Source organism: Poeciliopsis prolifica, unplaced genomic scaffold, assembly GCF_027474105.1.
Source record: "Poeciliopsis prolifica strain line A6 unplaced genomic scaffold, Auburn_PproV2 SCAFFOLD138, whole genome shotgun sequence".
Taxonomy (NCBI): domain Eukaryota; kingdom Metazoa; phylum Chordata; class Actinopteri; order Cyprinodontiformes; family Poeciliidae; genus Poeciliopsis; species Poeciliopsis prolifica.
Window position 1 is genome coordinate 4524 of NW_026562513.1, and position 27832 is coordinate 32355.

The 27832-nt window shown below is 49.6% G+C and overlaps 1 protein-coding gene and 1 pseudogene across 1 annotated transcript; one reads left to right on the forward strand and one right to left on the reverse strand.

Annotated features, from left to right (window-relative positions):
- The first annotated feature begins 697 nt into the window (after nt 1-697).
- LOC129355555 (kinesin-like protein KIF16B) lies at nt 698-20621 on the forward strand. Its single transcript, XM_055025153.1, is given in 29 exon segments — nt 698-1074; nt 3274-3343; nt 3416-3529; nt 3603-3719; nt 5142-5239; nt 5462-5500; nt 5502-5533; nt 5536-5565; nt 5731-5873; nt 5943-6111; nt 6186-6317; nt 6397-6572; nt 6965-7030; nt 7136-7195; nt 7289-7408; nt 7486-7537; nt 7623-7760; nt 8776-8858; nt 8942-9030; nt 10016-10069; nt 10787-12012; nt 12015-12234; nt 12305-12407; nt 12761-12808; nt 18548-18669; nt 19288-19378; nt 19480-19538; nt 19540-19561; nt 20071-20621. Coding segments are annotated over 29 exon segments (3882 nt in total). The 5' UTR covers nt 698-1027; the 3' UTR covers nt 20233-20621.
- Nucleotides 20622-20855: 234 nt separating this feature from the next.
- LOC129355570 (dynein regulatory complex subunit 4-like) lies at nt 20856-27293 on the reverse strand (annotated as a pseudogene).
- Nucleotides 27294-27832: the final 539 nt, after the last annotated feature.

Below are 27832 nucleotides of genomic sequence, written 5' to 3' on the forward strand. Positions count from 1 at the left end.
ATGAACAGCGTCGGGCATCGGGCTGCTTTCAGGGACAGTCGGAAATTACAGTTTCCTGGCAAATCTTTGCCGATCTCATAAGTATTATATTTTAAAATGACCATTGTACCAAAGACTGACCTGCCTGAAGTCCAGAGGGCCACAGAAGCAGCTTTGATGGGCCTTGAGTTTGACGTGTGTTGCATGCCATCACAGTGATAACATTTAAAATTGCACAAATTCCTTTAAAGATGCTAAGTGAAAATCTTTGTATACATTCTTAATTATTTATTGCCCAAAATTAGCAGAAAAATGATCCAACTGCACCTTCCTGTTTGTTCAAACAAACTTCTCATGAAAACCCTTAACCTTTTTTTAGATACTTTCTGTCATGTTTTTGTCTTAGAGCAGGAATGGAAAGCCCATGTTTCACCTGGTTTTCTGGCAGTATTTTATTTGTGGAACATTTTATTAAACTTAAAAATAAGATATTAATGTGTAAAAGCCTTACAGCCTTACAAAAATATTATTGTGAGGAGAAGCAAAAGTCTTGCATGGGAAAGTAAGGCTTTTGTGAGGAAATGTAAAAAATAAAAAATATGTCTCACAGGATACTTTCTAGGGAAACATTTTTTAAATGTCTCCCGTTTTGGTAATAATTGTTTTTCGTCCAGAACATCAACGGCCCAGGAAACATTTTTGTCCCTTCAGGCCTTCCATAAGTCCGACTGTTTATATCAGCTGATGAAGCGGCCGGTCAGGCTAAGCTAGCGCTCTGTGGATGACTGGGATCCGGGACGTGCTCCGGTTCCGGCTGCGACTCGGTGCTCCGGTTCCGATAACATTTATCCATTCCTCGCCTCTTCCCCCATTGCTATCAACAGAGTTTGGCCCTCAGACCGCCGGTTATCTGCGGATCTTTGCCCCCGGCGCCGTTAGCCAGCGGCTAACCGCTAGCTGCTGGCTAACGGCTAGCCGCTGCTATAAAGGGGAGCGGGAAGCCGCAGGCTGCGTGACCGGGACAGCGCGCGCTGCAGCGGGATGAAAGATGGCGTCTGTCCGGGTGGCTGTGCGGCTCAGGCCGATGAACAGGCGGTGAGTGGCGGACGCGGAGGTTTCCTGGTCCCTCCAGCGGTTTCGGCTGGATGTTGGTTACTGACCGCCGCTGCGGTAAAGGTGATTCTGTGGACGTTTTGTCGCAGTTTGCGGCTGTTTTTGGCCTGAATGCGGGCGGCAGGTGTCCGCAGGTGACCAGGCTGCTCCACCTTTCTCTGCTCTAAATGAACCCAGACCCGCAGGTTCTGGTTTGGGATGTGGAGATTTAACAACATTTCAAGTTTCTGTATTTTGAGGTTTGGAGAAGCAATAATCCCAAACGAAGGAATTAGAGAGGCGGGATCAATTAATACATCCTCCAGTATTCCCGCGGCATCAACATTTCTGTAATCTGGCTGATAATCTGAATCATTCTGGGTCATCATGACGTCAGAGGAGTCATCTGCCTCTTCATCTTTCTCCTCTTCATCAGTTTGATGGTCTCTGCATCCAGAAACAGCTTCATGCAGAAAGTTTGATTTTATGGAAATAAATTAATAGTAAAAGTTTATTAATTGAGTTTAAAATGTGTTCAAATCATTTCTGAAGAAAAGACTAGAAACCTTTAGAGAAATTGATTTGCTATTGATTGATTATTAATCTTATGTCATAATTGCTTTGCCCAGACAGCAACATTGATGTGCTGATCTCCAATCTGACACGTTTTAACATTTACTTGTGTTTTTAACTGAAATGCTTCATGTCTGATTATCTGGTGAAATCCTGTGAATAAATGTGTCGAAGCAAACAGGAGTCTCGGTGAGGACGATCTTTGGACTCTGAGGTTCTTTACACAAAGTTCAGTCCCAGAACCGGCGCTCATACCAAAGCCAACCCGTCGCCTGCAGTGACCTTTGACCCAGTTTTACGTAACATTGCTGTTGTTACTGTCAGATAACAGATTTCTGCTGAAGTCGGGCCGGTTCTGGAGCAGCCGCTCCGGTTCTCCGGTCCAGAACCTCTGAGCCTCAGCAGAACCGGAGTCTGTCTGGTTCTGTTGTGACTTAACATCTGACTGGTTTTATACATTTTGTCTGTTTTTGGTAGTTTATTAACTGGCTTATATTCTGGTTGTGAAAGTATTTCTGTTTTTTTCACGTTGTTGGTTAATATTTGTGGTTTTATGTGTTTTGTTTGCTTGTGAGTATCGGATCCGGCTGCAGGGTTTTACTAGTCAGCTGATTGGTGCGGCAGGCAGGCAGTTAAACATTAAACTGAATTTCTGGACGTTGTGTTGCTCCAAAACCTGGATCCATCGATGAACCAGGGAATTCTTTTAGTTTCGTTCTCCTCAGTTTTTATTGTTCTCATGTCCGTTTAGTCGCTGCAGATGAAACAGAAATGAGTCGGGTTCAGCAAACCTCCTGGTTTTCCTGTGGCTCTGTTCTCTCCGGTTCTCTGGCTCAATAAATGCCGTTTCTGTTGTTTAAAATCCACTTTTTGCACATTTTGATCTTGATTTTGGTCTCTTCTGTCTCTTCTAACAGATGAAGCGCTTAATGAAACCACCAGGCTGCTTTTACAAATGATTTTATGTTTTTTCAAAAACCTCCAGAATGTAACGTCTCAAATCAGCAGGAACAGACAGTTACCTAGCAACCCCGGCTGAGGCCATCCGGTTGGTCAGCTGGTTTCTCGCTGTACAATGGCTGCTGGAAAAGACCAGAGTTTTGCTCTTGACTCACCATCCAGGAACCAGTTAGAGACTTAGACTTGACTTTATTGATCCCTTGGGAAGACTCCCTCAGGAAATTATAGTTACCAGCAGCTTACAGGCAAAAATGTGGCACACAGTGAGCATACATAAAAGAATACAAAAAAATACAAATTAAATACAAGGTACACAGTAAATATAATAAGAATATAAATACAACACAAAAGGAAATTATAGCAATTTGCTGCACTCTGGTTGGATGTGCAGGAGGCTCCACTTCTGCTTGTCAAAGATATACAGTTGTGTTATTGTTTTTGTTTGCAGCCATGTTGACATGCGAGTGTAAACGCTGAGTTGGGGGCGTGGCCAGCAGCAGCTTGACTTAAAGAGACAGAGGTTTAGGAAAAGAGCTGGTCACCTGTTCAGGAAGCGTGATGCGTCGCATGGAAATGTCGTTCAGACTCAGGAATCTTTAACATTTGAACCAGAAGCGGGTCGGAACCAGATGTTGATCCAGATGTTGATCCAGATGTTTTCTCCTCCAGGGAGAAAGAGCTGGAGGCCAAATGCATCATCAGGATGGAGGGAAGCAAGACCAGCATCACCAACCTGAAGGTTAGCTGGGTTCTGGTTCTGGTTCTGGTCCAAACCGGTCAGAACCAGAGCTTCGGTCTGTCTGCCCCTCAGGTCCCAGAGGGCGTGGTCGGCGACTCGATGAGGGAACGGGTCAGAACCTTCACCTACGACTTCTCCTACGACTCGGCGGACGGACGGAGCCGCGCCTTCGTCTCCCAGGAAACGGTGAGGCCGGCGGCACGGAGCGGTGGCGAACCGCAAAGGTGCTGCTGTGACCTTTGACCTCTGACCTCCGCAGGTGTTCAGGGACCTGGGCTCCGACGTGCTGAAGGCAGCCTTCGAGGGATACAACGCCTGCGTGTTCGCCTACGGACAGACCGGATCCGGGAAGTCCTACACCATGATGGGCGTCCCAGTAAGAACTCGCACTGGTTCCCAGTAAGAACTCGCACTGGTTCCCAGTAAGAACTCGCACTGGTTCCCAGTAAGAACTCGCACTGGTTCCCAGTAAGAACTCGCACTGGTTCCCAGTAGCGGCTGCAGAGCTGGTCGCCGTGGAGACGGCTATCGATCTGTTTGATTGGACGTCTGGCTGAGTTTGTTCTGGACGAGAAAAGAGAGAGAAAGTTTGTCCAGTGGAAACCAGTAGCTGCTTCTGCTCAGACTGGTTGGCTCAGTGGGAGAAATCCAACAAACAAGTGATGGCCTAGTCCAAGTCAGCCTTCCACAGTGCTGGGCCTCCATTTATGAATGTGTGGGTTGATTTCTCCGACAGAACTGAAGCACGACCTTTGACCCTCAGCTTCCAGCTGAGACTCCCAGCAGGTTTGGTCTGAGATTCAAGAACATTCAGCTGCGTTCAGTCATTTCAAAGTAAATGTAGTCAGACGGAGCGCCGCGGCGGCCATCTTTACCATTGCTAATGTAGCGCCGCGGCGGCCATCTTTACCATTGCTAACGGAGCGCCCGGGGCCATCTTTACCATTGCTAATGGAGCGCCGCGGCGGCCATCTTTACCTTTGCTAACGGGGCGCTGTGGGGGAGCTGTGGGGTCGCTGTGGGGGAGCTGTGGGGGCGCTGTGGTGCTGCCCTCTCTCCTGATGATATGGCCGGTTCGTCTGTTTGTGCTGACAACAGATTTGGTTCTCTGATCTCCAGAGAACAATCTGTGCTGAGAGGTCAGAGGAGTCCCTCAGGGAAGTGCTCAGTCTGGCTCTGATTGGATCTGGCAGGAGCTGCTTCTTCTTCTTCTACTGCTGAATGAACGCGGTTTGACCTGGACGCCTGAATGGACGGATCAGGCCAGTTCTTCTGGAAACTGAAGTGTTCAGTTAATTTAGATCAATAAAAACCGTGGATTCAAAACGCAGGAGAAGAGATTCAGACAGGAAGGAGAGTTTTTCTCTTGCGTTGTTTTCTTCTGTTTTTGTGGCTCAACTTGAGGAATTTTGCCATATTTTCCAGCAAACTCTATGAATACAAGAAAATAACAAGCAGACATTTAATTCTTTAAACCAGAACTTCCCAAACATTTCAGTGACGACCTGCCACTGAAAATTCCCAATTATGACTTTATTTAAAATTAAGCACAGAGTGAAATCATTTTCATGAAATATTTACATTTGGTAAAACAGATCCATTCTGGGGAAACGCTGCCCCCTGCAGGTGAGAGCCAGAGTTACTGGAGCCAGAGTTACTGGAGCCAGAGTTACTGGAGCCAGAGTTACTGGAGCCAGAGTTACTGGAGCTCAACTTTCTGATCATTTTAGTGGAAAATTTGCAGTAACCTCAGAATGAGGCAGCAGCGTTTGCATGGTAACAGGCCGTTTTCCCCCAGGGCGACGCCGGTTTGATTCCCCGGATCTGCGAGGGTCTGTTCGGTCAGATCGCTGACGCGTCGCGTCGAGACGAAGCTTCGTTCCGCACCGAGGTCAGGTAAGTCCACCAGGTGGCGCTACGGAAGCCGACCGCGAAGATCAGCTCTGAGCACAGCTGAGCTGAGGAGGAGTGGTGCTGTGGGCTGCCAGAGAAGGCGGGAGTCACCATGGCGACGGCACTTTCTCTTTATCTGGTTATTTTTTGCCTCATTTCTTGGAGACAAACTGAACCAGAACCCAAACGGGTCGAACACCAGAAGCTGACCTGTCGTCCCTCCAGCTACCTGGAGATCTACAACGAGCGAGTCAGAGACCTGCTGAGCGTCCAGCCACACCTACAACCTGCGCGTCCGCGACATCCCAAGGACGGGCCGTACGTGGAAGGTAGCGGCCGCCGGCGCCGTTCAGCGCCGCTTCATGGGCGTTAACCCGGCTTTCCAAAATTCATGTTTTTTTCACGTCTTTCTGGTGTTTCCATTAATATCTGACATGTTTTCAGTGTGCTTTCAGTTTTTCTGATTAGTGTGGTGGGTTTGTGTTGCGGCGCAGACCTGTCCAAACACCTGGTGCAGAACTACAGCGACGTGGAGGAGCTGATGGAGGCGGGCAACATCAACCGCACCACCGCCAGCACCGGCATGAACGACGTCAGCAGCCGCTCCCACGCCATCTTCACCATCAACTTCACGCAGGTCGGTGGCGTCGGCCAATCCCACGACCTCGTGTTGGCGGGCCCAAGTGACCGCCGCGTCTGATTTCAGGCCAAGTTTGACGCGGAGATGCCGAGCGAGACGGTGAGTAAGATCCACCTGGTGGACCTGGCCGGCAGCGAGCGCGCCGACGCCACCGGCGCCACCGGCGCCCGCCTGAAGGAGGGCGGGAACATCAACAAGTCGCTGGTCACGCTGGGCAACGTCATCTCCGCTCTGGGTCAGGACCGCCGTGTTAAGGCGCCACCGCGGCTGCCGCTCCGGTTCTGAGCCGTCGTCTCTGTTTCCATCCAGCTGACATGGCGCCGGACGGCGGGAACGCCAACCAGAAGAAGAAGACGGTGTTCGTCCCCTACAGAGACTCGGTGCTGACCTGGCTGCTGAAGGACAGCCTGGGTGGCAACGCCAAGACCATTATGATCGCAAGTGAGCGCTGCCGCCACCGCCGCTGCCGCCACCGCCGCCAACCGGTCAGAGTAAAAGCCTGACTGTTTGGTCTTTGCAGCCATCTCCCCCGCCGACGTGAACTACGGCGAGACGCTCAGCACCCTGCGCTACGCCAACCGAGCCAAGAACATCATCAACAAACCCACCGTCAACGAGGACTCCAACGTCCGGCTGATCAGGGAGCTGCGGGCGGAGATCGCCCGGCTCAAGGCGCTGCTGCTGCAGGGAAACCAGGTGAACGCTCAGGCGGCGAACGGCGCCACGCCGCACTTAATACCAGGAACATCAAAACGACGTCTCACGACGATAACCTCCGAAAACCAAGACGCCTAACTGACTGGATTTACGGGTCAGTTTAGCTGAATATCAGAAAACTCGAGTGCTGAACCCTGAGGCGCTCCAGAAGGACTGGTTTTCCTGATGGGTCCCCACGTCACGTTTTACAGCTCATCGTTGTTCGCTAATATCATGACAATAAAAATAATCCCACCAGTCAGGTCTTCGTGAAGCAGCAGAGCTCGGCTGTTTGAACGGTTTCGGCGACCCAATTACCGGTTCTGGTAGCGGCAGCACCATGGTTTCCTTGGCCAAAATCACCTGAAACGGTTTTCCCTCCTCTGCTTCAGATCGCTCTGCTGGACTCGCCCACGGCTCTGAGCATGGAGGAGAAGCTGCACCAGAACGAGGCCCGGGTCGGTCCACATCAGACAACATGGAGGACGGAAACGTTCTGAAAACCTCCTGAGGTCCACTGGGCGACCCGGTCCGATGGCTCACTCTGCTGCTTTGGTCCGCAGGTTCTGGAGCTGACCAAGGAGTGGACCAACAAATGGAACGAGACGCAGAACATCCTGAAGGTAAGAGGGCCCCGTCGGACCGGGCCCGGTCCAGGCCCCGTCAGACCGGGCCCGGTCCCGACCCGGTCCGACTCCTCCTCCTCTGCGCTGCAGGAGGAGACGCTGGCTCTGCGGAAGGAAGGCATCGGCGTGGTTCTGGACTCGGAGCTGCCTCACCTCATCGGGATCGACGACGACCTGCTCAGCACCGGCATCATCCTCTACCACCTGAAGGTGGCGCCGTCGGGTCAGACTGGAGTCGGGCCGCGAGGCGTTCAGGTTGCTCATGAAACGTGTGTTTTGTGTCTCAGGAGGGACGGACGTATGTGGGCCGGGAAGACGCGTCCAGCGAACAGGACATCAGTGAGTCGTCTCCGTCTGATGAAGACCACTGGTGGTTCTGGTTCTGGTTCTGATGCCGCGCTCACGTTCTGCTCTGTTCCTGCAGTTCTGCACGGCCTGGACCTGGAGAGCGACCACTGCGTGTTTGAGAACCAGAATGGAACGGTGACCCTGGTGCCGCTCGGCGGGGCTCTGTGTTCGGTCAACGGGGTTCTGGTGGCGGCGCCGGTGCAGCTCAACCAGGGTGCGGATCCAAAAGAACCCGAGTATTTATTTCACTGCCTGGTGTAACTACGGAATGGACTGAACTTATAGAGCTTTTCCAGTCATGTTGATCACTCAAAGCGCTTTCCACTGGAGTCACATTCACCCATTCGCACACATTCATACACCGAGACGCAGACCGGTAGGCAATTTGGGGTTAAGTGCCTTGCCCAGAGGCACATCGACATGGCAGGACAAAGCTGGAATCAAACTGCTCAGCAGTGGACACCATTAACTGAAAGTTAGCTTCACTAAATCTCTAGCGCTAATTATGGTTCCACTGAAGCTGCATCTCCAGATTGCTAATGCTAAAGCGTTTTACAGACATAATTAGAAGAAGCTAATGCTAAAGCCCTGGCCCAACACAATTAGCATGATAATTAGCTGAAGCTAATGCTAAAGCCCTGGCCCAACACAATTAGCATGATAATTAGCTGAAGCTAATGCTAAAGCCCTGGCCCAACACAATTAGCATGATAATTAGCTGAAGCTAATGCTAAAGCCCTGGCCCAACACAATTAGCATAATTAGCTGAAGCTAATGCTAAAGCCCTGGCCCAACACAATTAGCATAATTAGCTGAAGCTAATGCTAAAGCCCTGGCCCAACACAATTAGCATGATAATTAGCTGAAGCTAATGCTAAAGCCCTGGCCCAACACAATTAGCATGATAATTAGCTGAAGCTAATGCTAAAGCCCTGGCCCAACACAATTAGCATAATTAGCTGAAGCTAATGCTAAAGCCCTGGCCCAACACAATTAGCATAATTAGCTGAAGCTAATGCTAAAGCCCTGGCCCAACACAATTAGCATAATTAGCTGAAGCTAGCGCTAAGGCACTGACACAACCCTGCTGGCTCTGCCTGTGTGTCACCATGAGAACATGAAGCTCTTCTTGTTTTCTGTGGATTCTTTCAGGTCCTCCAGTTTCTGAAGGTTCTGGTTCTGGGAACTCGATCGGTCATTAACTGGTTGTCCTTCTGTCTGTGGTGCAGGAGCTGTTATTCTGCTGGGCCGGACCAACATGTTTCGCTTCAACCATCCCAAGGAAGCAGCCAAGCTCAGGGAGAAGAGGAAGGTGAGTTCAGGGCCGGTCGGGGCGTTCCGGTGAGGTTCAGCTGAGTCCAGCATGGTTCTGTAGAACCTGCTCTGTCTCCTCAGAGCGGCCTCCTGTCCTCGTTCAGCCTGTCCATGACGGACCTGTCCAAGTCCTGTGAGAACCTGTCCACCGTGATGCTGTACAACCCGGGGTGAGTCCAACCATCAGAACCTCACATCCTGCTGTGGTTCTGGTTCTGAGAATCTCACATTTACTCGTTGATCGGTGCCTGAAGCTCCCGCATCGAGACGTTTCCTCCATGAAGGAGCCGACATTCGGTGAAACTCGTTGATTAACGTCGATTCTGGTTCAGAGAATGAAAACCAAACGTTGCATCAGATCAATGCAGGTTTTTTAATCCAGACCTGTTCAGGTTCTGGACGGGTTCTGGACTCCGCCATCCAGGTCTACAGAGCCGACCAGCATATCTCCTCCATAACCGAACTCAGTCAGAGGCCTATGTTTTCACTGGAAAGTTGCATGGAAGGAAAAAGTGCAGAAGTGATGAGAAACACAAATGTTTCCAGTTGAAGATTTTAAGCATTTAAAAACAATTTGAACTTCAGCCTGCTTCCTTCAACTGAACAAGATGAATTGATTCCTTTAGCTGAAGGTTTTAACATGTAAAACAAGTTTTCTACTTTTTTCCAGTTTTTCTCATTTTCCTTCATCTTCCTGGTTTCCTTCTGTTTGCCTCAGTCTTGGTTTTATTTCCTGTTGATTTTAAAGGTCTTTTAGCGTTTTGTCTTGGAATTTAATCATTTTTCGGAGAACAGTTCAGTTTTGACTCGGCACCACAGAAGAAGAACTGTTATGATTATTGGTTATTGATCTGAGCTGATTGGATCTGGACCAGCACTAACTATGTCCCTGTCCCGTTGGCAGTCTCTTCACTCAGAAGGGCCCCGTCTTCCTCAGGTAGTCGTCCACTTCCTGTCTAACTGACCCGTCCGTCCACCTGTCTGTCTGCCATCAGCTTGCTGCTCCTGTCCTCTCAGACTCTGTGTCGTCCCTGGAGTTTCACCTCCAGCTTGATTTTGTTTGCCGCCTCCGTCCACTCGGCCCGTCACGTCCCGCGGTGTTCCTCAGAAGACGTGCCGGACGCTAACAGATGCTAACGGTGTTTGTCTCCGCAGGCTGGAGTTCGAGAGGCAGCAGAGAGAAGAGCTGGAGAAGCTGGAGATGAAGAGGTAAACCGGCGCTCACTTAGCATGTCCGCTAACGTGTCTGCCGGCGTGGCCGCTGCAGCCAGATGCTGCAACATAATCATAGTCTCACATTTTATTGTTGTTTTACTATTTATAACTCGGAGTTATAAATGTGGATCTCAGAGCGTTTTGATTGGTTGTTGTCTCCTGTGAGCCCGCCTCTTTCTGGCAGCCCTGAGGCGTTCCTCAGGGACCGACCTGGAATTTTATTCTTATTTTATCCTTAATTTCACAGATTAATGAGATCTATGGGTCGTTAACATCACAGAAACACTTAAAAGTTACAACTACAGGAAATAGAAGCAAAACTAAAAATGCTGAAAATGGCAAAAACATTAAATCTATAAAGATGTAAAACTTGCTCCACTGAACATAAATCCTCCAGACCACTAGGGGGAGCCGGGGGTCTGTTCTATAGTATTGCAGAAGACATGAAGGATAACAAAGCTTTTCTTCCTCTTTCTTCTGAATACCCCTGAGGTTCTGGTTGCAGACGGTTGGGTCGGTTCCCCCTGGTGGTCTGGAGGAACAACGTTAGTGCAGCCAGTTTGCGGCGTTTATTTTTGCTTCTGTTTTCTGTGGTCGCAGCATTTTTTTGTTGCATTTACTGTTTTGTTGGCCTCCATGACTGCTGCCAGTCGGACCGAAATCTGGGCGGAATGTTAAACTTCCTGACTTCCTGTGCTCGTGTTTCTGCAGGACGCTGATCAAGGAGATGGAGGAGAAGCAGCTGAGTGAGAAGGCGGAACTAGAGCGCCTCCAGCAGGAGGTGGAGAGTCAGCGCAAGGAGTCGCAGGAGGTGCAGCAGCGCATCCTGCGGCAGGAGGAGAGCCTGCGCCGCCGCAGCCAGGACATCGAGAGCCGCCTGCGGGACTTCCTGGCCGAGAAGGAGCGCTTCGAGGAGGAGCGGCGCTCCGAGGTCCAGGAGGTGGCGCTGCAGCGCAGGAAGCTGCAGCAGGAGGAGCAGCAGGAGCAGCAGGAGGTGGCGGAGCAGACGGAGATCTGCCGCGAGCTGAAGCGGCTGCAGAGGGAGCGCAAGGAGCAGCAGGCGCGGCTGGAGGCAGAGCGGCGGCGGCTGGAGGAACAGGAGCGGGAGCAATTGAGTCTGGTCGCCCGGCTGGAGGAGCAACTGCGGGAGGCGCAGGAGGCGGCGGCGGCGCTGCTGGCCAGAGAGGATGCGCGACGCCTGGAGGAGGAGCGGCGTGTCCTGGCGGAGATCAGGGAGGCACTGCTGCGAGCCAAGGAGGCCGCCGAGCGCACTGACGGCGAGGACGCCGCTAAGGAGGCGCGCTCCGTCCAAAAGCAGTACCTGGCCTTCAAGGAGGCGCAGGTGGATGAGCTGCAGCGGCTGCAGGAGGTGCTGCAGCAGCAGAGGGAGCTGCTGCAGCAGGAGGTGGCAGAAGAGAGGAGCGCCATGCAGCAGCTCGTGCGCAGCCTGAAGGAGCGCCAGCAGAGGGCGCCGCAGGATGACGGCGGCCAGGAGGAGGCGCTGCTCCGCCAGACGCAGCAGCGCCTGCACTTCAAGGAGCGGCAGCTGGCCAACATGGCCGCCGGCTCGCTGCCGGCGCTTGCGGAGGAGCAGCGGCGGGCGCAGGAGGTGCTGCGGCGCGGCGCGGCGCCGACCGGCCTGGACAACACGCTGTTCCAGGTGGAGAAGGAACTGGAGGAGATGCAGGAGAAGCTGCACCGGGCACGGCACGGCGCGCAGCAGCTGCAGCAGCTGCAGGAGAGCTGCGAGTTCACGGCCAACGTGGCGCGGCAGGAGGAGAAGGTCCGCCGCAAGGAGAGGGAGATCCTGGCCTGGAGGGAGGCGCAGCAGCGGGAGGCGCTGGAGCGGGCCGTGGCCCGGCTGGAGCGCCGCCACGCCGCCCTCAGGCCCGACCGGTGCCACGCCCGGCCGGACCGCCGCAGGTCCGCTTCTGGTTCCGGTCTTACTGGCCGACCCGGCCGGTCCGACCCGAACTCAGGACTCCGGTTCTGTTCTGCAGGGTGGAGCAGGAGATCCAGGAGCTGCGGCGGCGCATCAACGAGAGCGAGAACCAGAACCGGGCCCAGTCGGTCGGTACCGAGGAGAAGATGGGTCACAGCAGCTCCCCGGTCGGACACATGCAGAGTCTGAACCCGCTGCTGCCGCTGTCCGATGACAGGTAGGCCCGGTTCTGATTCTGGCTCCAGTTCTGGTTCCGGTCCGGCTCTAAGGCTCCGATGCTCCAGCAGGATCAACGCCTACATCGAGGAGGAAGTGCAGCGCCGGCTGAGGAAGATGAACCTCCTGAACGGCGGCGGCGTGGATCTGTCCGTGTCCTGCGACTCTCTCCGGGTATGACCTTTGACCCCAGACCTCTGAGTCGGGTCCAGCCGGCGGTTCTGTTGAGTTCTGTCAGGTGTAGCTTGTTTGTCCAGAACTGAAGTTGACCTGTTCGACTCTGCAGGACGAGGAGGAAGTTAGCGACTGTAGCTCTGTTAGGCTAACAGACGAGGTAAGACCAGGAGCCCTGACCTTGACCCCTGCATGACCTTAATAATATGGTTTCCTGGGTTTATTTTGTCCGGCTTGTTCTTGGATCTGTTCGCCGCCTCATCTTACATGAACCATGATCTAGTAAATCCACCTGGTTGTAGAACTTATGGGAAAATTTTCTGATGCTGTTAATTTTAAATCTTTGTTTTCAGGAAGATGAAAAACTGCAGAAGATAAATCCACGAAGGTTGAAGTATGAGGTGAGTTTAGGGTAATTTGTGCTGCATGTAAACTGCATGATGTTAATTTAGCTAATAATCATTTGTATTAGAGGCGCCGTCACACTGGGTGTGAGAGCAGAGCTTTATTGATGTGCAGTTGACATTCAAAGCTGTTTTTAGCATCTGTTGTTAAGATGGACTAGAGACTGGCCCAGGCTGACCCGGTCCAGTCAAAATGGCTGCTCTGCCATCTTTCTCTGTAGCAGCTTCCACACTGAAGAGTGTTGCGATGTGGTTCGGTCTGCGACTGTGTTCCGGTTCAAATGATTGTGGGCGCAGTGGTCCGGCCGATCAGAGTCGGTTCTGCAGAAACCGACCCTGTGGGTTGGAGAAGTACCTCCGGACCCTGCTGGATGAGTCCAGAACCAGAACTGCCCGGATCAGGGAGATCCTTCTGGCTAATCAGGATCTGGAGGGTCATGAAAACCTTCGGGAGGAAATGCAGAACAATGTGATTGTTGGCCAGCGCCAGGTGAAGCGCAGCTAGCCAAGCGGTGTCATGCTACAGTGGGCAGTGTACCGTATGAATAGTTTTGAGTCTCTATGAAAATCCAGTTTGGGTCGGAAAGTTTTGCTCCGAAGTGGGAAGAGAATCATTAGATTAAATAATCAAATTATCTTCGTGCCTGTAGGAAACGGATTAAAACTTCAGCCCAAATGATTAAAATCACCCTTTGTCTAAAATAATTGTGTGTAATTTGCACGTCAGCCTCTTGATGCTGCCACTTTAAATGTCTCGTTTCTCACCTGGTGGTTGGACTGTAATTCTGATTGGGCGGATCATGGACTTCGGTTTAATTCACGCACATTTGCCGTCCTTCTTAGCGATGTAGTCACAGACTTCCCCCTTGTGCTCACAGAACGCCTGCTGGTCTAACCTCCTGGCTCCTCCGGGGTTTGAGGCGAACTCGCTCCCCGACCTCCAGAACGCGTTCGACGAACCAAAGACCGAACTCCTGGAGCCTCGGAGAGAAAAACGGCTGGATAAACTCCTGATCGAAAAAGATCTCGACAAGGAACAATGGTGGGAAGGAGAAGTAAACATTCTTGGAAGGAAGGAGCTCCAAGCTGTTTGTGACCCTGTTGTTGCTACAAAGCCACCAACCAACTGAGTGGAACCAACATGAATGGTTATTATTTCCTTTCTGATTCTGAGGATGTAGAGAAAATGTTGAACATTTATTCCCTCTCTGAGAAAACAATCGATAATCAGAGGTTTGAAGACCCAGAACTTTCAAAGCTTCAGATCAGCCACAAACAAGAAGAGGTCAACGGTTCAGTGGAGCTGGAAGCAGAGGATTTATCGGCCATCTGCACCACCAGTTAGACCATCTCAAAAATGTCAAGAACCGAGCTCAGAACGTTGTCGGCCATGCAGCACAGGAGTTGGATCTTTTACAACTGCAAGGTTCTGGCGAGGAGTTAATCGAGTCTGAGCGAGTTTGGAAAGCCGACGCTAATGAAGAGATGAAACAAGAAGTGGAGAAGCTCCTGGACTGTGAGAGCCACGCTCAAAATCAGGTCCAGGAAGAGTTGGAACCGTCCAATTCTCACGTTTCTGATGATTTGATCAACTCTGGACAGGACTCAAAACATGATGCCCGCCAACCGATGAAACAAGAAATGTTGGATAGGAAGAACGACGTTTTAGACCGGCTTGAAAAAGTCAAGAATGCAGCAGATAAAACGGAGAGAGCAGATGAGTGTCAACAGTTAAAGCCTCACAGCTCTGGCAGCAAGTTTATCATCTCTGAGCAAGATCCAGCAGACGCTGGCAACGCTCCAGCTAAGCTAGAGGAGTCAGACAATGGGAAGAACTTCCTGGAGAACCTTGAAAATGTCAAAATCAAAGGTTGAACCTGGAAGGTAATGAAGAGTTGGAGCAAGACAAAGAGGCATCAGGAAGGCAGGAACTGACCAACAGGAGCTACATTTGGGATTATGTTTCTAAAGTCAGGAGCCAAACTCTGCACCCGTGGACGGCCAGAGAGTCTGAACTGCTCAAGTGGCTGAGTTCTGGTCGAGACGATATCGCCTCCAAGCAGGACAGGTCAGTCAGGGATGAGACGGAAGAAGACGGAGGTGATGCTGCAGGAAGGGTGTCGACTGCAAGGAGCTTTGTCTGGAACTATGTCACTAAAGTTAGGAACCAAACACTGAACCCATTGAGACAGGAAGAACCTGAGCAGCTATCTGAGCTACCCAACTCTAGCAAAGAGTCCATTAAGTCTGGTGGCAGTGAAATGGGTCAAGAAAAAGATGACGCTCCAGAAAGGGTATCCTCAACCCGGAATAACGTTTGGGATTATGTTGCAACGGTTAGGAATCAAACCCTTAACCGCTGGGGGTCGGAGGGACCTGAGAGTCAGGACATCAGTGGTCTCAACAGACAAGAGGAAAATGAAAAACCAGTGAACATGACAACCAGTAAGTCGAACCTTTGGGAGTATGTTACAAAAGTCAAGAATCAAGTCTTGTACCCATGGAGAGCAGAGGAAGCAGAACCTCCCAGCGGTCAACCAACAACGTTCAAGAGCTCAGAAAAATGTTCCAGCCAAGATCCAAGTGAGACGAACAGCAGCCATGTTTTAGGATACTTCACAGGAAAACTTTCAGATGTTTACAAAGATGCAGAGAGACGAATTCAGGACACGAGAGATTTCATCCGAAATGTGGGAGTCGACGATATGAAGTGTGCCGTCTCTCGGTACGTCACCATGAAGTCCAGAGATTTTCCACTGACCCAGACAGCAAAACTTGAACCAGAACCTCCCTCTGGCCTGGAAAACAAAGTCTCCTTGGATCTGTCCAGTACTGCTCAAGGGTTTGGTTTGAAGGCCGTGTCATTGTGGCCGAAGGGCTCCGTGTCCTCGATCAGAAATGCCGGTCCAGAGGACTGCCGCCCCTCAGAGTTTTATCAGAGTCTCATTGAGTTGCCACCGGCTCTGGCGCAGCTTCATGGTCTGTCATCCCAGCAAATCATTGACAGAACTGAACCTCTGTCTCCTCACAGACCAGGTAGGAGGATCCTGAGCATCTTCTGGCTCAGAGCGGCCAGCTTTGTCCGACCCAGTCCAGAACCAGCCTGCCTCCTTCTGTCAGAACAGGACCTGACGGTAGTTTCTGCTGACCAGGACTCATCGGACACCCTCGGTCTCTTCCACCACTTTGACCTTAAGAGATCCGGGAGGTCCAGATCAGTTTGGCAGGGCAGCATGTCCGTCTGATCGGATCCAGGGAGGACTCGGTTCTGGCAGTCTTCACTCACAACCAGGATCTCACGCAGGACTTCTGCAAGGCGGTGCTGAAGGCTCGCTGTCCGGAGACGTTCTCTGAGGCGACAGAGAGTCACCCGCTGCTGTCGCAGGACCTCATGGCTCTGTCTGGATTGGACCTCCCGGGTTCCTGACATTGTGTCAGACATCGGTCTGAGCCTCACTTCCAGATTCAAGCGGGTCCTAGCGGACCTGCTCTACATTGTCCACGGGAACATGGACGGCCCCGGCAAACCTTCCCTGGCGGACATTCGTCCTCTGCTCTACAGCAGCGTCCGGCTGCACCAGGACTCTCTGGTCCAGTTCCTCCTGACCGACAGCCACGTTGCTCTCCTGCGGGAGGACGGAGTGTTTCACCCGGCGCCGCGGGGATCCAGCTGGGTTCCCGTCCAGCCGCAATTCCAGGGACTGAAGCTGCGGCGGCGTTCGGACATCCGGTGTCTGCTGGTCAGGAGGAACGAGGTCTGCTTCAACGTCGACATCGTTTTCACAAATCGCGATCGGCAAACTCCAAAACGGATGGTGGAGCCAAGGCGGCGCTCTGCCCACGTTCCCTCCAACGGTGGTCGGTTTGAGTCCTGGAAGTTAAGTTTCGGCTGCTCTGCAGAAGCTCAGATCCTCATCAACCATCTGTGCGTCTGAAGATGGAGCCAGCAGAGCCCGTCTGCAGCACGACCGAAACATTAAAGACCGATACATTAAAGACCGAAACATTAAAGACCGAAACATTAAAGACCGAAACATTAACGACCGAAACATTAAAGACCGAAACATTAAAGACCAAAACATTAAAGACCGAAACATTAAAGACCGAAACATTAAAGACCGAAACATTAAAGACCGAAACATTAACGACCGAAACATTAAAGACAGAAACATTAACGACCGAAACATTAAAGACCGAAACATTAAAGACCGAAACATTAACGACCGAAACATTAACGACCGAAACATTAAAGACCGAAACATTAAAGACCGAAACATTAAAGACCGAAACATTAAAGACCGAAACATTAAAGACCGAAACATTAAAGACCGAAACATTAAAGACCGAAACATTAAAGACCGAAACATTAAAGACCAAAACATTAAAGACCGAAACATTAAAGACCTAAACATTAAAGACCGAAACATTAACGACCGAAACATTAACGACCGAAACATTAACGACCGAAACATTAACGACCGAAACATTAAAGACAGAAACATTAAAGACCGAAACATTAAAGACCGAAACATTAAAGACCGAAACATTAAAGACAGAAACATTAACGACCGAAACATTAAAGACAGAAACATTAACGACCGAAACATTAACGACCGAAACATTAAAGACCGAAACATTAAAGACCGAAACATTAAAGACCGAAACATTAAAGACCGAAACATTAAAGACAGAAACATTAACGACCGAAACATTAAAGACCGAAACATTAAAGACAGAAACATTAACGACCGAAACATTAAAGACCGAAACATTAAAGACCGAAACATTAAAGACCTAAAACATTAAAGACCTAAACATTAAAGACAGAAACATCAAAGACCTAAAACATTAAAGACAGAAACATTAAAGACCGAAAACATTAAAGACCGAAAACATTAAAGACCGAAACATTACAGACCGAAAACATTACAGACCGAAAACATTAAAGACCGAAACATTAAAGACCGAAACATTAAAGACAGAAACATTAAAGACCTAAAACATTAAAGACAGAAACATTAAAGACCGAAAACATTAAAGACAGAAACATTAAAGACCTAAAACATTAAAGACCGAAAACATTAAAGACCGAAACATTAAAGACCTAAAACATTAAAGACAGAAACATTAAAGACCTAAAACATTACAGACCGAAAACATTAAAGACCGAAACATTAAAGACCGAAACATTAAAGACCGAAACATTAAAGACAGAAACATTAAAGACCTAAAACATTAAAGACAGAAACATTAAAGACCGAAAACATTAAAGACAGAAACATTAAAGACCTAAAACATTAAAGACCGAAAACATTAAAGACCGAAACATTAAAGACCTAAAACATTAAAGACAGAAACATTAAAGACCTAAAACATTAAAGACCGAAAACATTAAAGACCGAAACATTAAAGACCGAAAACACAAAATTCAAATGTTTTTAACTTTAATTTCAGAAAGACTGAATTTAAATGTGCAATAAGGAGAATCTGCTGCTGGCTGAAGCAGGTGAATGATGATGATGTCACGTCACGGTTTTTATTATTTCACAGCCAAGATGTTGAATTTTGCGCAGCGTGTTTGTAACTGATTTGAAACCAAATAAAGTTTCCATCCGTTTTAACGATGGTTGTTTCTTAGATCTGGTGGTCTTTTCCCAGATTGTTCCGGGTCCATCGTTTACTGTCTGCTCCTCTTTCCGTCTGCTTCCCGCCTGCTGGTGGTGATTTGTTGCGCAGCGTCTGATGTCGCGCCCGGCCGGGACGCCGCGCGCCGCCGCCGAGGAGCCCGTCAGAGTGAGCATCCCGCGCTACGTGCTGCGCGGCCAGGGCAAGGACGAACACTTCGAGTTCGAGGTCAAGGTGAGTCCGCTCGGCTCAGGTACGTTTACTGGCACCATGGAAACGACAGGAGCAAAGCGACACATTTAGACCAGAACCAGTAAAACCAGCAGCTGATCCTCAACGCTCCCAGCAGAAACCATCTGCTCCATGAAGTAAGACTTTACAGATTCAGCAGCTATTTATTGGTGCAGATGAAAATAAAACACGAGACATAAATCATGTTTGCATCTTTCTGATTTCGTTGCTTTTTCAGTTTCAAAACGCAGCAAAGAAAACAGAATCAATCTGCTGCTTTGTAACGTTTAAAGCTCAGCTTGCTGAAAATGAACAATTGCAAAACTGTTTCTCTGCATCGGCTCGTTTGGACTCGGCGGTTCTGACCTGAACTCAAAATGAACAAAATGAAAACCTCCAGGATTCGTTTTGAATTCAGAAAGATGAAGCAACAATTACATCATTTCTTTTCATTCAATTTCACATTTAGCCTTTTAGTTTGAAACCAGAAAGAACCGAACAGATTCATGTGAATCGAATCAGTTTCTGGTTTAGGCTGGGAGGCGCTGAGGGTTCTGCCGGGCCCGGTGGGGGCGGCCGGTTCCCCGGCCCGGTTCCCAGAGCTGCTCTGTGTTCATCAGGGTGTCGGTGTTGGATGACAGCTGGACTGTGTTCAGACGCTACAGCCGCTTCAGAGAAATGCACAGGAGCCTGAAGTCCAAATATCCGGAGGTGAGCCGCCAGAACCTGACTCGTTGGTTCTGGTTCTGATGAAACTGTTGTCCAGAACCGGTCCTGATCGTAGTTCTGGTTCTGATGGTCTTTGTTTCCAGCTGGCGGTTCTGGAGTTTCCTCCGAAGAAGCTGTTTGGGAACCGGGACGAGCGGATGGTCGGAGCGCCGCGGCCACCTGGAGGTACGACGGATCGGTAGGAACCGGACCGGAACCGGGCCTACGGGTCCTCTCGTAGTGTTTTCTGTTTTTTTTAATAAACTTTATTAAAACATGCATTCTGAGATTCCCATGGATTGTTTAGAGCCTCCAGCTGTGATCCTGTACCCAGGATCACAGCTGGAGTACAGCTGTGATCCTGGAATGCATTGCTGTAAGTCGACAGTGAATACGTTCCTGACTGAAGTCGAACTGCAGCGGTTAGAAAAACTCAACGACTGTAAAGTGGCAGACCTGATCCTGCAGCGGCAGACCTGATCCTGCAGGGGCGACAGTGTTTGTTTCAACATGGTGACCTGCTTAGCGCTTTAGCATTGAAACCAGAATACTTCTGCTAAATACTTTAGCAGAAGTATTTAGCTTCTGCTAAATACTATGTTCTATGTTGGAATAACGCTTTAGCAGAGCTAATGTTTCTGAGAAGTGCTTTAGGATTTTGGTGGTTCTGATGACCCGTCTGCCTGTGTCCCCAGCGGTACCTGAGGAACCTGTTCCAGGTCATGCTGTCCTGCTCCGGTTCTCCTCTCAGACCCGATGAGGACGGAGTTTTCCGCCTGTCCAAGTTCAACATCTGCGAGTTTTCTCCGTTCTTCAAGAAGGGCGTCTTCGAGTCCAGCAGCTACGGAACCGGCTGAGGCAGAACCGGCCACGAAGGCCTGGACCTTCCTGTTCATGTGGTTCTCCGGTTTGGTCTTGCAGAACGAGTCTGGAGGACAGACTACAGAACCCCTGGTTCTGCTTCCTTCAGCTGCTCAGGACACCAAGAAACAGAACCAGAGTTCTGGATCCAAATGGTTGTGGAGAAGATCTGCAGCTTCTCTAGAAACAAAATTTCCTGTTTGCTGCTATAAATCAATAAATGATGAGCCGATGAAAACGGATCAGAACCGACTGCAGGTTGGACCGAAATGTTCCTCTCTGCTGGAGAGACAAATATAAAACTGGAACTAATTATTTAAATGTCTGAAATATAGAAATTAAATCTAAATAAATCAATAAAGTGAACATTTTCATTTTCTCATAATTTTTCTTCCAGCGTTTTGATTTGTTGGCCATTAGTAAGGGGCGGGGCTAGCCTACCAGCTGGCCAATCAGATGTGAGATCAGTTTTTTTTCATGATGGCTTCAACACAGGAAGCTCTAGGGAGAAAGCGGCGGCATCGTGAACCCGCCTGAAGGTTTCTGGTTCCGAATTGATCCAAGTTCATTGGTCGGAACAGTCAGATCCGTTCCGTCAGCACCGTCCGGTCCAGGTTCCTCAAGAACCGGCTCGGCGGGCCTGGAGGGAGAGCGGAGCGGCGGGACGACTGCGACGTCCACGTCGTCCTGCAGGGCGCAGCAGCTGCGGGAAGACATACAGGATGTCAACAGCTGCAGGACAGAAAGCGGGAAGCTGCAGGTAGACTGACCTGGGCGCCTGGTCCAGGTCCAGCTGCAGAGCCTCCATGGCGGTCCGTTTGGACTCCAGAATCTCCTGGAAACAGGTTTCAGACTCAGATAATCCCAGGAGAACCGGGATTCTCCTTCACTTCCTGAAAGCTGCGGTTAGCATCAGAACCTGGAATTAGGCCATTCTGCTAGCTTATGTAGCAACATGCTAACTAGCTTCTAGCTACCTTAGCTTAAGGTTTTTACTCCATGTTTTCTACTGAGGAGTTTCTCAACTATTATGAACCTGGTAGCGACTCTGATGTCATCAGTTCAGTTGTTGCTAAGCTAACAAACACTCTGTGATGTCATCAGCTCTGTTGCTAAGCTACAAACACTCTGTGATGTCATCGGCTGAGTTGTTTGCTAAGCTAACAAACACTCTGTGATGTCATCGGCTCAGTTGTTGCTAAGCTAACAAACACTGTGATGTCATCGGCTGAGTTGTTGCTAAGCTACCAAACACTCTGTGATGTCATCAGCTCAGTTGTTGCTAAGCTACCAAAAACTCTGTGATGTCATCAGCTCAGTTGTTGCTAAGCTAACAAAACTCTGTGATGTCATCAGTTCAGTTGTTGCTAAGCTAACAAACACTCTGTGATGTCATCAGTTCAGTTGTTGCTAAGCTAACAAACACTCTGTGATGTCATCGGCTGAGTTGTTGCTAAGCTACCAAACACTCTGTGATGTCATCAGCTCAGTTGTTGCTAAGCTACCAAACACTCTGTGATGTCATCAGCTCAGTTGTTGCTAAGCTAACAAACACTCTGTGATGTCATCAGTTCAGTTGTTGCTAAGCTACCAAACACTCTGTGATGTCATCAGCTCAGTTTGTTGCTAAGCTACCAAACACTCTGTGATGTCATCAGCTCAGTTGTTGCTAAGCTAACAAACACTCTGTGATGTCATCAGTTCAGTTGTTGCTAAGCTAACAAACACTCTGTGATGTCATCAGTTCAGTTGTTGCTAAGCTAACAAACACTCAGTGATGTCATCGGCTGAATTGCTAAGCTAACAAACACTCTGTAATGTCATCAGCTCAGTTGTTGCTAAGCTACCAAACACTCTGTGATGTCATCGGCTCAGTTGTTGCTAAGCTAACAAACACTCTGTGATGTCATCGGCTGAGTTGTTGCTAAGCTACCAAACACTCTGTGATGTCATCAGCTCAGTTGTTGCTAAGCTAACAAACACTCTGTGATGTCATCAGTTCAGTTGTTGCTAAGCTAACAAACACTTTGTGATGTCATCAGTTCAATTGTTGCTAAGCTAACAAACACTCTGTGATCTCATCGGCTGAGTTGCTAAGCTAACAAACACTCTGTGATGTCATCGGCTCAGTTGTTGCTAAGCTAACAAACACTCTGTGATCTCATCGGCTGAGTTGCTAAGCTAACAAACACTCTGTGATGTCATCAGTTCAGTTGTTGCTAAGCTAACAAACACTCTGTGATCTCATCGGCTGAGTTGCTAAGCTAACAAACACTCTGTGATGTCATCGGCTCAGTTGTTGCTAAGCTAACAAACACTCTGTGATGTCATCGGCTCAGTTGTTGCTAAGCTAACAAACTGTGATGTCATCGGCTCAGTTGTTGCTAAGCTAACAAACACTCTGTGATGTCATCGGCTCAGTTGTTGCTAAGCTAACAAACACTCTGTGATGTCATCGGCTGAGTTGTTGCTAAGCTACCAAACACTCTGTGATGTCATCGGCTCAGTTGTTGCTAAGCTAACAAACACTGTGATGTCATCGGCTCAGTTGTTGCTAAGCTAACAAACACTCTGTGATGTCATCGGCTCAGTTGTTGCTAAGCTAACAAACACTGTGATGTCATCGGCTCAGTTGTTGCTAAGCTAACAAACACTCTGTGATGTCATCGGCTCAGTTGTTTCTAAGCTAACAAACACTCTGTGATGACATCAGCTCAGTTGTTGCTAAGCTAACAAACACTCTGTGATGTCATCGGCTCAGTTGTTGCTAAGCTAACAAACTCTGTGATGTCATCGGCTGAGTTGTTGCTAAGCTACCAAACACTCTGTGATGTCATCAGCTCAGTTGTTGCTAAGCTAACAAACACTCTGTGATCTCATCAGTTCAGTTGTTGCTAAGCTAACAAACACTCTGTGATGTCATCAGTTCAGTTGTTGCTAAGCTAACAAACACTCTGTGATCTCATCGGCTGAGTTGCTAAGCTAACAAACACTCTGTGATGTCATCGGCTCAGTTGTTGCTAAGCTAACAAACACTGTGATGTCATCGGCTCAGTTGTTGCTAAGCTAACAAACACTCTGTGATGTCATCGGCCTCAGTTGTTGCTAAGCTAACAAACACTGTGATGTCATCGGCTCAGTTGTTGCTAAGCTAACAAACACTCTGTGATGTCATCGGCTCAGTTGTTGCTAAGCTAACAAACACTCTGTGATGTCATCGGCTCAGTTGTTGCTAAGCTAACAAACACTCTGTGATGTCATCGGCTCAGTTGTTGCTAAGCTAACAAACACTCTGTGATGTCATCGGCTCAGTTGTTGCTAAGCTAACAAACACTGTGATGTCATCGGCTCAGTTGTTGCTAAGCTAACAAACACTCTGTGATGTCATCGGCTCAGTTGTTGCTAAGCTAACAAACACTCTGTGATGTCAGCGGCTGAATTGTTGCTAAGCTAACAAACACTCTGTGATGTCATCAGTTCAGTTGTTGCTAAGCTAACAAACACTCTGTGATGTCATTAGTTCAGTTGCTAAGCTAACAAACACTCTGTGATGTCATCGGCTGAGTTGCTAAGCTAACAAACACTCTGTGATGTCATCGGCTGAGTTGTTGCTAAGCTAACAAACACTGTGATGTCATCGGCTCAGTTGTTGCTAAGCTAACAAACACTCTGTGATGTCATCGGCTCAGTTGTTGCTAAGCTAACGAACTCCTTGCTGCTGTGCCTCCAACATTCCAGAGAAACCAGAATGATGAGTTCAGTGAGGAGGATGAAGATTTCTCTTCTGCCAGACCTTCTCCTCTCCTGCAGGGCGGATTCTAACTTTGAGTTCACAGGAAGCTGAAGAAGCGCTGCTGCAGACAGGAAGTACTGAGAGTAGAAATACTTCAACATGGTTTTGCTCCAGTGAAAGTCAAATCTCATACAGCTGACTGAACAACCGTCTGGTTTCCTTCAGGATGAATCAGCTGCTCCTGAGTTAAACTCCTCCTGGTGTTTAACTGCCGGTCAGAAGTTCTGGTGCTGCCCAGCGGAGCGGCCCTCCGGCCTCTTACCTGCAGCTTGTAGGCGGCGCTGCTGCGCGCCGTGGGCTCCACGCTGCAGACGGACAGCGCGGCGCTCAGCTGCGCCTCCTTCTTCTCCAGAGTCTGGCTCAGCGCCTCCAGCTTCCTCTGCAGCAGGATCTTCTTCAGGCCGCTCCTCTGCTGGACGTCCAGGATGCTCTGCGTCTGCCTCCTCAGCAGCTCGTCACGCTCCTGCTGCACCTGCGGGGAACACCTGGAGGGGTCGGCAGGGAGGAGCAGGAGCGAGGAGTGTGAGGAGGGAGGGAGAGGTTTACCTTCTGGAAGGCCTGCAGCAGCAGCTCGTGTTCCACCGTCAGGTCTCTGAGCTCCTGATCAACCAGCTTCTGCTGAGCTCGGTACTCCTGCTCACACACCATCATCGTCACCATCGGCGCTGAGCAGCTTCCAGGTGTTGGCTCCGCCCCCTTACCTCCATCCTCTGCTTGGAGTGCTGGTGCTCCTGTAGCCGTCTGTGCAGCTCCGGCAGCTTCTGCTGGACCTCCTGCAGCGTCGTCTTCAGATGCTGGTTCTCCTGCTCAGCTGCTGAGATCTTCTTCTCCCACCGCAGCTTCTGGTTCTGCAGCTTCTTCAGCTCGCCCTGGAGCAGAGAGGGAGGGCTCAGGGGACCCAGTGGGATAAACTCCAGAGGATCCAGTGGGATCTACTCCAGAGGATCCAGTGGGATCTACTCCAGAGGATCCAGTGGGATTTACTCCAGAGCTTCCTGCTTACCTTCCACCTCTCCAGCTCCTCCTGTTGGTTCCTCTGAATTTGGGAGAAGTATTCCTCTCCTTTACGTCGGACTCTGTCATGTTCCTCCATCAGCGACTCCATGCGGCTCTTCATCCGCTCCTCCACCTGGCTGACGGCCGCACGTCGCTTCCTGTCCTCCGCTTGTATCAGGGAGTGCGCCCTCTGGTGGAAACTCATCTCCAGCTCTGGGAGGAAACAGCCGACCGGCAGCATGAAGCAGGACAGAGGAAGAGGAAGGACGGCGAGGAAGAGGAGCTCACCGTGGATCTGCCGCTCGTACTCGTTACCGAGCCTCATCAGCTCCGCTGGTGCTTCTGAGGAGGGAGAGGAGGGTGAGAGGAAGAGAAGAGGAAGAGCGTTGTGTGTTCTCCTCACCAGCTGCAGCTCCTTGGCGGCGCCGTGCTCCTGGATCGTCTTCTGCTCGCTGGTCGCCTGCAGATCCCGGAGCTGCCGGCGCAGATCCAGCTCCACGTCCGTGCTCTGCTTCTGCTGCAGCGAGCGGCTCGTCACGGCGTCCGTCTTCACCTCACAGGCGGCGTTGTGCTGCTCAGACAGGACGTGCTTCAGCTTCTGCTTGTAGACCTGAAAACCCGACACAGATCAGGGATCTGGTCCGAGAGGCGGGGTCAGAGGTCACGCTCCCACAGAGCTCACCGTTATCTCCCACACGGTGGCGCTCCGCGGTCTCGTCCCTCTGCCGGACGCTGTCCCTCAGCTCCGCCTCCGCCTCCTCCAGCCGCCGCTGGGAGATTTCCCACAAGCCGCGGATCTTATCGCGCTCCAGCTGGAAGTAGCTCCGCTCCTCGCGCTCCCGGTCCAGCTCCTCCCGCAGCCGCACCACGTGCTCTTCCAGCTGCAGGGGGACACTCTGTCAGCCGGACCGCACATGACCGGACCTCACCGGACCGGACCTCACCGGACCGGACCGGCTGCTGGTCCAATCCAGAGCCACTGAAAACATGTTTGATTCCTGCTTAAAGGTTATTTTAATCTGTCAAACGGGCCTGATCAGAACCAGATGATGCTCATATCAGGTGCCGGTCTGCTATGTCTCCTCACTTCATCCTCCTCAGGTTTGATAATCATACATACCAATAATATCACTTCTCTTACAAACATATTATGCTTGAACGTTGAAATAAATATAAAGTGTCAAACGTATTCTTTACTGCTATTAGTTGAAAGACAAATTTTAAATATGTAATTAAAATGATTATAATCTGCTGTTGCAACATAAACACTCTAAAGTACAGAATGGCATAACTGTTAGAAACAATAACACATTTGGAATATGTTTCCTAAATTAAGGTGAAAATGATGTGGATGAAAATCTGAAGAACAAACTGAAACCAGCAGCATCAGATCTGAACAGGAAGTTGAAGTCAGACCCTCCGCCTCTTTCTGACCAATCAGATGTCCAGATTTTTTTTGTAATTCCTCCTGCTGTCCAGCAGATGGCGCTGCGCGCGCTTTCAGGACTAATCCCGGGTTCGGTGGTTCGATCCCCGGTTCCTCCTCCTCTCTAACATCGGAACCATCTGCTTCATGTTGGTTCCGACGGGTTGAATCGGGTCCGGATTGGTCAGAACCGGGTCAGGATTGGTCAGAACCGGACCGAAGTGTTTTAGTCTGTTCGCTGCAGAGCGACCAGCCAGCAGTTAGCCTCGCCAGCACCGCGCAGCGCGGCGGCTCCCACCTGGTCCTTGGACATGTCCTCCGTGGACAGCGCGTCCACCGCCGCGGAGGCCTTCCCCTTCCGGGCTTCTTGTTTCTGTTCTTCGGCGGCTGGAGGTGGGAAAGCCGGAGACATCCACAGCGTTAGAGCTGCTGATGCTAAGCTAACATGCTAACAGAACTAGCTGCTGATGCTAAGCTAACATGCTAACAGAACTTTAAAGCACTCCTTAGTGCCAATATCTTCCAAGTTATTGATGAAAATAAAGATTTGCTCACCATCTTCCTTCACCGATCAGCTGCAGATTCAAACCCCGCAGATCTGCGGGAGCAGCAACAAGAGGCGCTGCCATGGCAACGCGGTCACGTGACGGAAACAAAGCGTCAGGTGACCCGTCTAAATATTCCTCTTCAAAATAAAATAAAACTGAAACCAAAAGGTCAAATATCACTTCATACGGAAAATCTAACGTCCGTGACAATGAATCTATTTAATCTGACGTCACCTTAACGTCATAACTGTAGACGATCCTGAGTGAAAACACTTTAAAATGGATCATTTCCATATCGATCTGGCATCATTGATCAGAAAATCCTGACTCAGCGCGACAGAAAAACTTCTAAAACCATTTTATATCTATTGAGATGTTATTGATTATTTTGTATTTCGTTGTGCTTCTTTCACAATGACAATAAAAGGAAGTTTTTGTTTTTTATATTTTTGTAGTTCTTAAATGGAAGAAATCAGATATTTATTTTTATATCAGCTTTTAACTCAGGCTAATGTAACATTGTTTCATAAACACACAATAAATAATCTGATTATTAATAGTTTTTAAATTAGTAATTTGAATCTTTTTTGTTAAAACATTTATTTTAAAATAACAGGGAACAAAAACAAACGAATAACAGCCTAGTTTGACCTTTAACCCCAGCTCGCCTCCACATTCTGTCCAGATTTTAGTTCTTCCTAGAACTAAAACTGAGAAGGAACGTTCATTCACTTTCTGTCCTGACGAACCAAGCCGTTCATTTGAACTGTTGGAACTTTCATGGTCCGGTCCGGTGGTTGTAACTCCGGTCCGGGTCGAGGCAGAAGTTATGG